Here is a 16,300-nt window from a genome sequence, read left to right as displayed (position 1 = left end):
CAAATACAATATTAATAGCTAGAAACAATAGCTTCATGTAATATTTTCTTTCACACTCCCTCAAATTCTGCTCTGTGCTCTCTTGATCTTCTCAATTCCCTTTCTAAACCCTAGCCCAACCCTAGGGTGTGACACAGACCAACTAGTTAACTTGTTATGATTAGGAGCTCTTAGAAACCCAATTCAACACTTTATTTTGCCAATCTCTCTCCACTCGTCACCCGAAAATCAACCCACAACATATTATATAAAACTGGAAATGAAAAACAACAAAGAAAATAAAGTAAAAGAGCAATCAAACCAAACAATAGGCGCTAATTTATCCTGGCTCGGATTGCAATATACAATCCTATATCCAGCCTTGATCCCGAGAGCCAAATCCACTAGAAACCGCTTGAACAAGATTACAAGAACTCTCCTTCTCTCTCTCACACAAGTTCACTGCCTTTTTATAAGAGAATATCAAGACAAACTTTCCCTCTAAGCCTTTCTCTCTCTCGACAGTATCACTTGCATTCAGAGAAAATAATAGAATGATTGTTATGACCGACTTTCAGCCTCTCGCCTCCTATTTATAAACCATAGGGGCGGTAATTACAAGGCTAACTATTTAGCTACAAAAGACTAAAATATCCCTCATAATATAACCACTAAGTTAACTAAACTAACTTGGAAAAAATCTAGTCGCAGTTCATCTTCATTCTAACAGGTTCTATTCTTTCTATTCTTTATCTTCTAGAAATAATTCTCCATGCAAAAACCCAACAAATCTCCACCATTTTTGCATGATTATCTTCTAGAATCTGGCTCCATCAATCTGCTCTCTTCTTGGACCTGCAAAACAACTAATCATTCACAAATATAAATGTGTAAGAGCCTCAAACTTTGATGTAATTTTGACATTGGTACTACTTTAGTAAACATATCTGCAGCATTATCTTCTCCTGCATTTACCAAATCTATTTCTTTTCTATCAAGGATTTCTCTGATAAAGTGATACCTAATATCAATGTGTTTAGTTCTTTCATGGTGTGCTTGATTTTTAGCCAAGTGAATAGTACTTTGGTCACAATTTAAGATTGCCTTAACCTTTCTACCTAGGAGTTCACTTACTAAATCTCTCAACCATAGGCTCTCCTTCATAGCTTCTGTAACTGCTATGTACTCAGTCTCAGTGGTTGAGAGTGCCACTACTGATTGCAAATTCGTTTTCCAGCTTATGGTAGCATTCCATAGCTTAAATACATAATCGGTAGATGTCCTCCTTTTATCTAGGTCTACTGCATAGTCAGTATCGGTGAATCCTAGTATATTAGGTTCATCTTCGACACAAACTCCACCATAAACTAAAGCCATTTATTGATCATTTAAGGTACCTAAATATCCATTTTACTACAACCCAATGTTCCTTACCCAGATTAGCCATAAACCTGCTAGCAACACTCATAGCATGGGTTAAGTCCGGCCTAGTACACACCATACAATACATGAGTCTACCTACAGCACTAGAGTAAGGTATCTTGCTCATTTCTCTTATGCTCTCTTTATCACTAGGTGATTGGTTGTGGGATAACTTAAAAGTGTTGTGCAAAATGAACATTTACCTCCTTTGCATCTTGCATTTGAAATTTCTTAATCAATTTCTGTAGGTATGCTTTTTGAGATATCTTGATTAACCTCTTTTGTCTATTTCTTTCTATTTCAATCCCTAAAATCTTTCTAGCTTCTCCTAGCTCCTTCATCTCAAAAGCAGAATTCAATTGCAGCTTTAACCTATGAATTTCCACATCTGATTGGCTAGCAATCAGCATGTCATCCACATACAAGAGGAGATAGATAGCGATTTTAGATGAAATATGCTTAACATAGACACAACAATCAAACGACTTCTCTTGAAACGTTGGTTGATCATGAATGTATCATATTTTCGATACCATTGTCTAGGGGGTTGCTTAAGTCCATATAAGGATTTTTTTAGCAAACATACATACTCCTTGTTACCCCTAATCTCAAATCCCTTAGGTTGTTGCATTAGAATGTCCTCTTCTAATTCACCATGTAGGAATGCGGTGGTCACGTCCATTTGCTCTAGATTTAAGTCCAAATGGGCAGTCATTGCAAGCAAGATTCTAATGGAGGTATGTCTCACTACCGGTGAGAAAACCTCATTAAAATCCACTCCAACCACTTGAGTGAATCCTCTTGCTACTAACCTAGCTTTATACCTAGGTTTTTGCTCCTTACTTGCCCCTTCTTTGATCTTAAAGAGCCATTTACAGCCTACCACCCTTTTACCTATAGGTCTATCAACCAAAACCCAAGTCTTATTCTTATTTAGAGAATCCATTTCTGATCTCATTGTATCCAACCATAACTTGGAATCCTTTGATCTCATAGCCTCTTCATATGCAAGAGGTTCATCACCGGCTATCTCTTCTGCACTTAACAGTGCATATGAGACTAAATTAGAGTATCCATACCTAATAGGAGGTCTAACCTCCCTCCTTTGCCTATCCCTTGCCACATTGTACCTACCTACGCTAAGGGGAACTATCTGAACCTGAAGGTCCAGCACTGCCAGAAGGCTGAGACCTCTCAGAACTTGAGGGATCATCACTGCTACTCTGCTGAAAACTCTCTAAGGTAGGAGAATCAGGATCAGCATCATGCTGGTCCATTTGCATAGGATAATCAGCATTGCCAGAGTGCTGATCTGCTGTAAATTCCATGGGATTATTCATGGCAGCATCTTGAACTTGCTGTTCCATCTCAACAGCCTTCCCTTTCCCTATCCTATCCTCTTGAATACCTACCTTATCATCCTTTAAGAAAGTATCTTCACTGAGAGTCACATCCCTACTAACCAAAGTCCTTGGCAATCCTTCTTCTAGGGCCCATAACTTATATCCCTTCACCCCATTTGGATAACCTATGAACAGACACCTCTTGGCTCTAGGCTCCAACTTCCCTTGCTTAACATGAGTATAAGCAATGCAGCCAAATACACTTAGATGCTCTAAGCTTGGCTTATGACCATGCCACATTTCATAGGGTGTTTTAAATATTGCAGCTGAAGGATACCTATTAATTATATAGGCAGCTGTTGTAACAGTTTCTCCCCAAAACGATTTGGACAACCTAGCATGGATTAACATGCATCTTACCCTTTCTAAAAGGGTCCTATTCATTCTCTCAGCTAGGCCATTTTGCTTGGGGTTTCCGAGAACTGTTAGATGCCTAAGGATGCCACTTTCTTTACACATTTAGGCAAATTCTTTGTTACAAAACTCAAGACCACTATCTGTTCTAATTATCTTGATTTTCATACCTTTTTGATTCTCTATTAAGGTTTTCCAGGATTTAAATGCTTCAAAAGTTCCATCTTTTGATTTTATTACATATACCCAAACCATCCTAGAGAAGTCATCTATGATTGACAAAAAAATACCTTGCCCCACCATGTGTTAAAGATTGACTAGGGCCCCATAAATCAGAATGAATGTATTCTAAAGGGGTTTTAGATATGTGATTTTCTTTCTTAGGGAATTTTACTTTAGAAGACTTGCCAAAAATACATGTTTCACATTGGTCCAAATCTGTTAAATTTTCAGCCCCTAGGATACCTTGTTTGGACAGTTCTCTAAGTCCATGCTCACTAATGTGAGCCATCCTATAATGCCATAATTTTGTTTGATCATAGGTTTTATTCTCACCTATAGCTGCCTCACCACTTAAAGTGGTTGCTTCCAGCACATATATACCATTGTGAAGGGCAGCTTTCACGCAGATAAGGGATCCCTTTGATACCCTTAAAACTCCACCATGCCCTTTATAGGAATGACCACTTTTATCCAATTCTCCTAGGGATATTAGGTTCCTTTTTAAATCTGCAACATACCTAACAGATTTTAACATCTTTATCAATCCATCATGCATTCTTAATTTTATGTCTCCTATCCCCTTTATAATGCACTCATGGTTGTCCCCTAACATCACCTTCCACCACCTATATCTTGATAGTTTAAAAACCATTCTCTATGGGATGTCATGTGAAAGGAACAACCTGAGTCTAAAACCCACAAATCTTTATCTTCTAGGCAAGATGCAACCAATGCATCTGCACTATCATAATCATACTCACATAGGGAGGATGAAATTTCAGAATTTGATTTCTCCTTAAATTCTTTCTTTCTTTTAGGGCAGAATTTCTTAATATGACCCTCTTCATGGCAATGGTAACACATAAACTGTTTCTTGCCATTCTTAGACTTGGATCTGGACTTCCCCTTTGATTTGAACTCTCTTTTTTCAGTCCTACATCTTGCTGTAAGGACATCTCCAGCAGTCTTTCCTTCTATTTTCTGTTGTAACTCCTTAGAATTCAGTGCTCCTATAACATCTTCTAAGGTCAGTATATCCCTACCATGTTTAAGGATATCCACAAAAGTTTCATATGACTTAGGTAAAGAATGTAATAACACAAGGGCTTTATCTTCATCATCATAGTTCACATCTATGTTTTCTAAGTCAAGACACAACTTATTAAACTCATCAATGTGACTATGTAATTTCTGCCCCTTCTTGCATCTTAAAGGTAAAGAATTTTGCCTTTAAGAACAGCCTACTAGATAGGGATTTTGTCATATATAAACTTTCTAACCTAAGCCATAACTCTGCTGCAGTTTCTATTTTTGAAACTTCTCTAAGAACTTTGTCCCCTAAACTTAGAATCAGAGTGTTGTATGCCTTCTTGATGATTTCCTTCTTCTTTTCTTTTGGATAATCATTCGGCATCTTTGACTCTCCATCAAGAGCCTCTTCTAATCCTAAATTTCCCAACAAAGGTCTCATTTTCATTCTCCAAAGACCGAAATCATTAGATCCATCGAACTTCTCTATGTCATAACGAGCAGCAGAGGCCGTGGAAGCCATTTCAGGTAAGAATCCTATTGATTTCTAGGGTTTTTGGCAATTCTTGAAAGGGTTATTGGCTCTGATACCAATATGTTATGATTAGGAGCTCTTAGAAACCCAATTCAACACTCTATTTTGCCAATCTCTCTCCATTCCTCACCCGGAAATCAATCCACAATAGATTATATAAAATTGGAAATGAAAAACAGCAAAGAAAATAAAGTAAAAGAGCAATCAAACCAAACAATAGGCGCTGATTTATCTTGGTTCAGATTGCAAAATGCAATCCTACATCCACTCTTGATCCTGAGAACCAAATCCACTAGAAACCGCTTGAACAAGATTACAAGAACTCTCCTCTCTCTCACACAAGTTCACTGCCTTTTTATAAGAGAATATTAAGACAAACTTTCCCTTTAAGCCTTTCTCTCTCTTGACAGTATCACTTGCATTCAGAGAAAATAATAGAATGATTGTTATGACCGACTTTCAGCCTCTCGCCTCCTATTTATAAACCATAGGGGTGGTAATTACAAGGCTATCTATAACATGTCATTTAAATATATATCTAATATAAGTGTAAAATATCTATTTTTATAAATGGTTGAGCTAGTCGAATTGAGTTCAAACTAATAAATCATTGGCTTATCTGGTTAATATCCGTTTTGGTTTTGGTAAGTATGATAAATGTTCACAATGTGTGTGTATCTCATCCTTTTTTCCCCTTGATAATTATTTGCTGTTTGTTTCATTTCTTTTCGTTGCATTAAACTTATTTTTATTTGATTTTCTAGGATATTATGTGGGTATATGCTAAATGAAGGCTAAGAGATAGTATTAGATTTTATGTGTTGTATTGTTTTAGTTAGTGATTAGTTATTAGAATTTGCTGTTGTTAGTGGCAATTTTGTAAATTGGACACATAGAGATTTGGTTTACTATTTAAGTCGAGATCTAAATTGAATAAAGTGATCGATGAGGCATTTATATTTTCTTGTCTTGTAATATGGTATTAGAGCTCTTTCTAAAGTCCTAGGGTTTCGATCTTCGACGTTGCCTTCTTCTCTGTCGACTTTCGACATCGTGCCATAGGTTCCCTTTCGTTTGCTTTGTTTATCACTTTCGTTGATTCCGGCGCCGTGTTCTTCTTCTTCTTCTTCAGTGATGGGTACTAATCTCTTTTGTTCGGAGATCGATTGTTGTCTCTGGCGTTCTTCTTTGTTCTGACTCTTTTCGTTTTGCCATCTCTGGTAGATTTCCAATGACTCTATCTTGTTTGAATCGTGTTTAATTTTTTTCATAACCGATTGTTTGTCGTTCATCTTGTTCAATGGCGGCTGTAAATACGGATCTGTCATCCGCGTCGATGAGCAATTTTGCCATCGACGACGGATCGAGTCCTTACTTCTTACATCATTTCGATAGTCCTGGTCTTCTGTTGGTATCTTAGCCATTGATAGGGGACAATTATGTCTCTTGGAGTTGTTCGTGAAGAACAAGCTAGGGTTCATAGATGGTTCAATACAATGTCCAACAGGTGATCAATTTCTTCGTAATGCTTGGATTAGGAATAACAGTATTGTTATTTCGTGGATTCTCAACTCTGTTTCTAAGGAAATTTCGGCAAGTATCATAAATTTTGAATCGACTCACGATATATGGATTGATCTCAAGGAGCGATACCAACAGAGTAATGGACCTAGGATCTTCCAGTTAAAGCGAGATCTAATGAATCTTACTCAAGGTTCTTTATCTGTAAGTGCATACTTCACCAAACATAAAATTGTTTGGGATGAACTCGAGAGTTTTTAGCCTACTTGTAGTTGTAGCAGTTGTACTTGTGGTGGTATTAAGGCTTTGGCAGATTGCCACCAAATGGAGCATGTCATGTCTTTTCTAATGGGGTTGAATGAATCATTTGCTCAAGTAAGAGGTCAGTTACTGTTAATGGATCCTTTTCCTCCTATTAACAAAGTCTTTGCTTTAATTTTTCATGAAGAAAATCAAAAGAATGTTGTTGTTAATGCTGGTGATCCTATGTTATTCACTGTTAAACACGATGTGCGTAAGGCTGGTCAAAATAGGTTTTAGAAAAGGGATAGACCTATTTGTACACACTATGGTTTTCATGGCCATACTATTGGAAAAAACTACAAGTTACATGGTTATCCTCCCGGGTATACGGTCAAACAAAGGAACCCTAGCAATAGTAATCCTAATCACCTAAACTCTAATCAACTAAGCTCAAATATTGTGAGTTAGGTATCAGAGGGCCATCATAGTGCTTCTAGTAGTTAAGGCATGGGGGATTTTATGCATTCCTTGAGTCCTACACAATACCATCAGTTATTGAGCATGCCGAGTGCACATCATGATGCAATGAAGATCAAGACAGAACCTGATGCTCCTCAAGATCAAGCATCAGGTATCTGTTTCTCGGTTTTGGACAGTCCAATTCTTAATCAATCTAGGTACTAAATAATAGACTCAGGGGCCACGAGTCGTGTGTTTTCATAAAACCTCTTTTCATCAATTAAGGTCAGTTGAGGATGTTTTTGTTACCCTAGTAGATCAATCTCGGGTGTCTGTGCCTTGTGTAGGGACTGTGATACTTAATCCATCTTTGGCGCTGGAAAATGTTTTTTATGTGCCTAGTTTCAAATTAAACTTGCTATCTATGAGTGCACTAGTAGGAAATAATGATGTGAGCATCAGTTTTTCTCCTCATTCATGTGATATTCAGGCTGTCCATTTTTCGAAGATGATTGGCAGGGGTAGGGTTCATGAAGGCCTGTATATGATTGATGTTGAATCTTTGGTTTGTATTCCAAAATCTACTGCTATTGTTGCACATGTTGTAATTAAACAGACTTGTCACAACAGACTAGGTCACATTTCTTTTCAAAAATTAGACAAACTGAAATCTGTTGAGATATAAAGATGATGGAGATGTTCCTTGTATTGTCTGTCCTTTAGCTAAACTAAGGAGGTTATCTTTTGTCTCTAATAATCATCTTTCTGAACTAAGGTTTTATGATTTCTTTGCTTCTAAGGGGGGTGGTCCATCAGTTTTCTTGTGTGGAAAGACCTGAACAAAATTCGATGGTAGAACATAAACATCAACACCTTCTTAGTGTAGCTAGGGCACTGCTATTTCAATCTCGTGTACCTATTCAATTTTGGGGTGACTGTCTTTTAACCGCAATTTTCCTAATCAACATGACTCCTGCTCGTATTTTGAACCATCAGTCTCCTTATCAACTCCTTTATCACACACTAGTGGATTATAATTCTTTTAGTGTGTTTGGTACACTTCGCTTTGCTTCCACCTTGCCTTCCCATCGGTGAAAATTCACTCCTAGAGCTACAGCTTGTGTTTTCCTTGGATATCCACCTGGTATAAAAGGTTACAAGCTTTATGACATAGCCTCACAAAAATTCTTTGTTTCCCGTGATGTTGTGTTTCTTGAAGATATTTTTCCCTTTCACTCTATTACTTCTAAAGATGCAATTATAGATCCTTTCCTTGATTTTGTCTTGTCTAGACCTATTCCTGATATGAATTCTTCTACTGCAGCTTCACATGATACTATACCTTTAGTTAAACATTCCTATCTTGTTAATTCTACTCCTTGTCCCAGTGATCCTGCTCTCTTTGCAGATCTACCAGGATCACTAGGCCTCCTTATCTCCAAGCCTTTCATTGTCATTTGCTTACCCAAATGCCACTCTCCTACATCTTTTTCATATCCCTTGGACAATTTTATTTCATATTATGCTTTGTCACCTGCTCACAGATAGTTCCTTCTCAATGTTTCTTCCAACTTCGAACCCCAATTTTACCATCAGGTAGTGCACTATGCTCACTGGAGGGATGCCGTGTGTTAAAATATGATATAACCGAGAAACAAATCAGAGAGGAATAGAGAGAGAGAGAGAGAAAATATTGTATAAACTCAATTCTCAATACAGAAAATGAGAGCTATGCTGATATATATAGTCAGCCAGCCTCTGATACAAAACTACCGTATAAAGCCAAAGCTTAATTTATAACCAGCAAGCTTAACCGAAAGCTAACAGAACAACTAAACATAGAAAAGACTAACTAAAGTTTAGTTAGTCATGTCACGTGATCTCCAACATTCCCCCTCAAAACAAACTTCCTGTTAGCAGCTGATTGTTCTTCATTTGTCTTAGAGTGAGCTTCTCCAACACCGTGAATGTTGAACTAGAGGCCATGCATCTCAATGATACTTGGACTGTTACTTCTTCACCTCGAGACAAACATGCCATTGGGTGTAAGTAGGTGTATAAGATTAAATACAAGTTAGATGGGTCCATAAGAGGCATAAGGCTTGCTTAGTGGCTAAACAAGAGGGTTTGGATTTCTTTGACACGTTTTCCCTCATAGCAAAGCTAGTTACAGTTAAAGTCCTCTTAGCGCTTCATAAGTGGCCTTTTGTCCAGCTTGATGTAAATAACACATTCCTCAATGGAGATCTCTTTGAGGAGGTTTATATGGACCTTCCTCTTGGGTATAAGCCTTGGGTTGCTGTTCCTCTAGGGGAGTGGTTGGTGTGTCGACTTCATAAGTCTATCTATGGCTTGAAACAAGCCTCAAGGCAATGGTTTTCAAAGTTTTTACTGCCTTGCTTAAGTATGGGTTTCTTCAATCCAAGTTAGACTATTCTCTTTTCACTAAGGGTGCTGGTTCTAAGTTTGTGGCCTTGCTAGTGTATGTTGATGATATCATCATCACAGGTTCAGATAATGCTGCTATAGCCTCACTTAAGGTATTTCTTCATGGTCATTTCAAGCTTAAGGACCTTGGACGTTTACGGTACTTTATTGGACTTGAGATTGCTCAGTCTCACAAAGGTATTTTCCTCTCACAACCACTATACTCTGCAGTTCCTTGAGGATACAGGGTTCTTATCTAGTAAGCCGATTATGGTTCCTATGATTCCTAATGTGAAGTTGTGTCCCATGGATGGTGGTTTACTTGAGGATCCCTCTACTTATGGACGGCTTATTGGCCGCTTGCTCTATTTGTCCATATCTCATTCAAACATCACCTTTGTTGTTCATAAATTGAGCCAATATATTTCTAACCCTAGGAAGCCTCATCTTGATGCAACACATCACTTATTGAGATATCTCAAGGCTTCTCTTGGCCAAGGATTATTCTTTTTTGCTTCTTCTCTACAGATTTGTGCTTTTTTAGATGCAGACTAGGGTTCTTGTCTGGATACTCGACGTTTTATTGTGGGATTTTGTGTTTTCCTAGGCAATTCTCTAATTTCTTGGAGGGCTAAGAAGCAATGCACAGTGTCTAACTCTTCTGCTCAGGCTGAGTACAGGGCCCTTGCTTCCACTGCCAGTGAGGTTGTTTGGTTGCATCAACTACTTGCTGATTTGCAGATTTCTCCTATTACTCATGCTTTATTATTTTGTGATAATCAAGCTGCGGTTCATATTGCATCTAACCCGGTTTTTCATAAGCGCACCAAGCATATAGAGTTGGATTGTCATTTTGTGCGAGATAAATTGCAAGAAGGAGTTTAGGCTGTTGCCTGTTTGTTCTCATCATCAATTGGCTGACATGTTCACCAATCCCTTGTCCGCGCCTCAACTATCTCATCTCATGACCAAGATGGCTGTTCTTGATGTTCACAGTCGATCTTGAGGGGGAGCATTAGATTTTATGTGTTGTATTGTTTTAGTTAGTGATTAGCTATTAGAGTTTGCTGTTGTTAGTGGCAATTTTGTAAATTGGACACACAGAGATTTGGTTTACTATTTAAGCTGAGATCTAAATTGAATAAAGTGATTGATGAGGCATTTATATTTTCTTGTCTCGCAATAGAAAGCATAGGTTCATGGATAAATCCAAATGATCTTATTAGGGAGAACGGTAACTGCAAAGTGCGCTATCCAGCTTGTTCACTCACAATCTGGTTGTAGTAATCTTTATAGTTCAAGGTATAGGAATGTAACCTTGTAAAGTCATTCTGCTGATCTAAATGGCTCTTTTTAGTTTGGCTGCTTTGTTTCAATCTAGTGAATGTAAAATTTTGTTTGGGAAACCAAATTTGACAACCTTACTTTTACATTTTGTTTCTTTTTCTTGCTGTAATTACAGCTCCTGATTATTCACCATTATTGTATTTTCCTCGAAATGCCATCTAATTTGGGAATAAACCATATGCTGGCCTAGTTGTTTTTAGAGCATTTATTAATGCCATTGTATAGTTTTTGGTCCATCTCAATTTTCAGCCTCCTTTTTACAGGCTCAAATGCGTGATGTGGCGGGTTTTGTTGAGACAAGGCAACAATTGCTGACTCTAAAACCTAATCATCGCATGAACTGGATAGGTTTTGCTGTTGCCCATCATTTAAATTCAAAGTATGCCTTGATTCTTCGATTTGAGATACATTTATCTTTTAATGTTTCTTTTTATTATGTGCAAACTCAATACGTACTGGATGTTCTCGCTGAAACATGCTTTGGTTTTTTGTAACTATGGGTATTATCAGTCACTTGGTTCACTGAAATATATTATAATTTGTTAATCTATGTTTGTTAAATCTTTAAATTAAGTCATGCATGTGATATAATTTTAGAAAATTTATGGAATATGGATTAACAAATTGAATATATGTTGTTTAGGTTGAAAGGAATTTTTTTTTTTGACCTAGTCATTCTTTAGAACATTGAGCAAAAAAACTGATTATTTATATTTTCTTGTATGAAAAAAGGATCGACTGAAAAGCGATGGTGAATGAAATTTTTGTGAATAGAAGAGGCATATAATAAATTTGAGTTGTCTAGTTAGCATGGATGCTCCAAAGGTGCCCTTACATCATTGTGAAGGCAATATGGTTAATGTGGAGGAAAAACTGTAATCTGAGCATAGTTTATATTTCATAGATTTTGTGGTAACCATTACTTTTTTTTTTCTTTTTTGGTATATGTTAGCTGGTAAAGACAAAGTTGTTTTTCTGGGATTTGTTTCTGCTTCCTACATCAAATTATTAACTCTATGTTGTTGAAACTATAGTTTGATTACTAATACTACTGAAGTAGTTCCTTACTCTTATCTTTTCGGTTTATTTACTAGTGCTTCAAAAGCAATTGATATCCTTGAAGCATATGAAGGAACATTAGAGGATGATTATCCTCCAGATAATGAACGTTGTGAGCATGGTGAAATGCTGCTATACAAGGTACTAGCTATGCTCAATTGCATGCTCTGAACATTATCCTTGTCTCTAATTTTTCAACTAGTTTCTCCCACCTATAGATGCTTGGTGTTTCCACATTACTATTGATAGGTAGCTTTAATAAAAACACAATACTTTCACTCATCTCTCAATAGGAATAGATAACATTTTGAACTAAAGATGAGTTTGGAAAGGGTCATGGGTGCACTTTGTTATAAAATTTTGTCATGTATGTACTTGAGATTTAAATCATTTTATTACATATATTGTGTTTATATTGACAGTTTCTGTTTCATTGATGGGTGGTGATATGGGCTTCGATCACATTGTCATATGTCAAAAATTTTAGTTGCTTTTTCATTTTTATGTTAAATTCATTAATACAAGGATAGAAACATTTGAAGAAGCATTTTACATTAACTTTATGGGTGACATTAGAAGAATACTGTCAGTGCTTTAAAATAAGACATCATGAAATTGCCAGAAAGGGTGATGAACCCCCCTGAGGGAAACAGTATTGGAAAGATTTTACTTCTGTTTCCCCATAGCTATGGAGAGGGATGGTCACTTTTTATCCTTTATGTTGAAGACAATGGTATACACAAAAAGGGTTCAAGGGGGCGAACCATTTTTGGAGGAAATGTCAGAAAGCTTTACAAAGAAAGATCGTTGAGAAATATGATGAAGGACTCAAAAAAGCATGGGACCTCCTCACGAACCTTTATAGGGAAATGGCAATGTTTCTTTGAGACAATAAAGAGAATCTCCGAAAGCTCTCCCTTAATCTTTCCAGATATACTATAAGAAAGAAAAAAGAATAAGAAGCCAGAACTCCCTTACTCTCCATCTTGGAGCCCACCCCAAAATGCAAGAGATTCAAAACCGAAGTTGGCATTGCCCACCGAATACCAAAGAAATAAAAAATGAATTCCAAATATCATGAGTCCCTGTACAATGCAAAAGGAAATGACCGTTTCCCCATCTTGATTACAAAGAATAGCACCAATTAGTCACGAAAATACCTCTCCCTCTTAGATTATCAGTTATATGAATAGTGTCAATTGAAACAATCCACATCAAATAGGCCATCTAGGTTGGGGTTTTTGCCCTCCACAAAAATTTCATACCTTTATCACCAAGAGCCTTATGTAAAGAATGAGGCAAAAATGTTCTCTGATTTGATTTGTTAACCGTATGTCCCCATGTCCTATCTTGGAATGAGTGTGAAGGAGTTCTGGGAACTCAAAAATTTAATCAAATTCCTAATCAAGAAGGTTATATCTTAAAATGGGGGCCCAAACAATAGTACAGTAATGGATAGAGAAATATTCATTAATACAGGCCAATTTATTACCAGCTAATATAGTTATGCCAATAATTCTCTCAAAAGGACTAGTGCTGCATGATTGATTTAGCCAGGATCTAATTCTTGCCCAATCGCCTATCTGAGAAGAAATCAAATTAAAAAACCCATTCCATACTTCCCTAATATTTTCTATGACACCGAAGCACAAGGAGACACCTTAAAAAACCCATTCCATACTTCCCAAAGAGAATTGTATTTCACTTGAATGCTGACACAGGTAAGACAACCAAAAGCTAGCTCTTACCAAGATTGTCTTCATTAGCAAATCCCAAGATCTGATTTCTTGAAAGAACTTCCTTAAAGTTAAAAGATTTTTAATGCCTAAACCACCTACTGAGCTAGGAAAACAAAGTTATCCTGACTGATTAAATGTATATTTTTTTATTGGTAGGTAAATATGATCAAATGTAATTTCATATCTTCACCTAAACCTCCCCAAAGAAAATCCCTTTGTGACTTTTACAGTCACTACTACCTACCTACTGGTAGTCCAGCCCCAGAAATAAGGGCATTAAGTAGGTATATGCAAAAGGGTACTTATTATGAGAACCAATTCCCTGCCCTTAGTAAATTACGTCGTTTTAGATGTGCCAATCTTGATTCATACTTTACATTATCTGAATACATATTGTAAATTATCTGAATTCGTACTTTTAGAAATGCCACCCTTAGTAAATTTCTTTGGATTTAAAAGAACCACCAACAGGAAATATATATAGTTAGCAAAGATCTGAATTTGCAAAAGCGATGAATACCCATACAGATGTTCATATTTTTGGATGAATTTGCAAAAGCGATGAATACCCATACAGATGCTCATATTTTTGGATGGATTAATCTAAGTCCAGTAACAGCCTTTTAACACAAAAATATATTGCTTAACAAAATTTAAGGATCATTTAGTAGGATCATAACCTTATTGTTCCCAAACAAAAGGTTTGGATCAAAATATCTAACTGCACATGGTTTTATACACCCAAAGCCATTAATCCACCTAATCTCTCAGTTGTAAAAAATTGATTTGCTAAATCCTTCTGAAGAAATATTTAAATAATAGGGTTAGTGGATCTCCTTGCCTTAAACCTCTTGAACTTTTAGAACCAAAAAAGTAGAACTACACACCCCAACAACCGATAGAAACATGGAATGTAGTCATGATTGATGCCAGGAAACACACAAAGCTGAAAAAACTTGCATATTGGAGGAGATAGTGTCAATGATCTTTTCACATGGCCAAAGTGATGATGTATTTTGCTTCTACATTGCAACAATTGAAGGTGACTCTATTTGTGTCTATGCATCATTGTCCTCTACTTATCTGAAACTGAATTGACTATGTAAAATATAGACATCATGTAGTCTGAAAAAAAAAAAAAAAGCAGTTAACTTTCATTTCTACTTCCTTACTTATCTATAAAGATGAGGATAATCTTGTACATGTTATCCTCTTCTGATAATTTTTTGCCTGGATATTCTCCTCCAGATTTCTTTAATGGAAGAATGTGGCTTTCTTGAGAGAGCCCTTGAGGAGTTGCACAAGAAAGAGTCTAAAATTGTAAGTCTATTAAAGATACTTTGCTGGTTGTGTCGGGGGGTTTATGATATCTAAACTTGGATGTGAAACTTCTTCCTTGTATATTTTTGTAGGTTGATAAACTGTCTTACAAGGAGCAGGAAGTTTTGCTTCTTGTGAAGCTTGGCCTCCTGGAAGAGGGTGAAAAATTGTACAGAATGCTGCTTTCCATGAACCCTGACAATTATAGGTAATAATCATATTTTGTTTCGTAGCTATGATGATGTAGTTGCCAACTTAAATTGTCATGTCACAAACAGTAGGTTGGTTATTTTATTTATGATCCTTTCTTCACAGAAAATTAAAATGGCTTCTATTAAAGATTATTTGTTGATGTCATCAATGATGGTGCTCCAGATGAATTTTATGTTTATGTTTGCCTATCGTAATAGAAATTGAAGGATTTAAGCAAGCAGCAAGTTACCTTTTTATTTTTATCTCTTCCTGATTGTAGAACTGAGAGCATTTTTTTTTTTTTTTTGGGGATCAAAATGTAAATATGTATAAAGATCAAAATGTACAGAATACACCGAGCATACTCGAGACAAAAAGAGTCATCAAAACTAAAGCCCCTGAGCAAGAGATTTGTACTAGATTAAAACATGGGGATACAAAGAAAACATAGCTTTGTATACAAAGGTTTTAATCCTATAAGAAATGCTCTCGCAACAGGAATTTACATTCTCAAAAACAACACGATTTCTAGCGACCCAAATGTGGTAAACCGTGGCTGCCAACGCCATCCTTTTAACCCGGCTCTACCAAGAAGAATCTTTGGCTTGATGCTGGATACACTTTAAAGCCCTTGGCAGCGAAGCCATAGCATGAGCAAGGCCTAGCTAGGACTTGATCGAGCTCCAAATGCTTGCACTGATCCGACACTGAAAGAACAGATGACCCACGGACTCCTCAACATCGCCACACATAGGGCATAAGCGATCAATATCAAGGAACAAAAGCTTTTCCTTCGTGAGGATTTTCGCCTTAGCACACATCCACAAAATGAAAGCATGCTTGGGGATAAGGTTGGACTTCCACACCAGTGAAGCCCACTTATCTCTGTGCCCCTTGGGCCTAAAATAATCATACACTGCCTTAGTGCTAAAGGACCCATTTTTGTTCCCCCCTTCTAAAATAGACAATGCTCCATTGAGGGACCCTCCATCCTACATAAGAGTGTCCCTGATACTTAGCAGCTTCTTGAATAAAGAGGAATCATCCTC

At 36.9% G+C, this 16,300-nt stretch overlaps 1 protein-coding gene across 3 annotated transcripts in view; it reads left to right on the top strand.

The window, feature by feature from the left end:
- LOC127795037 (N-terminal acetyltransferase A complex auxiliary subunit NAA15-like) overlaps window positions 1–16,300 on the top strand; it is a 92,909-nt gene that overhangs the window by 31,604 nt on the left and 45,005 nt on the right. For all 3 annotated transcript variants that reach the window (XM_052326453.1, XM_052326452.1, XM_052326454.1), the window contains exons 5-8: window positions 11,205–11,320; window positions 12,036–12,141; window positions 14,988–15,059; window positions 15,152–15,267. In XM_052326453.1, coding sequence (XP_052182413.1) covers window positions 11,205–11,320; window positions 12,036–12,141; window positions 14,988–15,059; window positions 15,152–15,267 — 410 coding nt within the window. The remainder of the gene's footprint in view (window positions 1–11,204; window positions 11,321–12,035; window positions 12,142–14,987; window positions 15,060–15,151; window positions 15,268–16,300) is intronic.

The sequence above is a fragment of the Diospyros lotus genome, chromosome 2 (assembly GCF_014633365.1).
Source record: "Diospyros lotus cultivar Yz01 chromosome 2, ASM1463336v1, whole genome shotgun sequence".
Taxonomy (NCBI): Eukaryota; Viridiplantae; Streptophyta; class Magnoliopsida; order Ericales; family Ebenaceae; genus Diospyros; species Diospyros lotus.
Note: the sequence above shows the minus strand (reverse complement) of the source record. Positions and strands in the feature narration are given on the sequence as shown.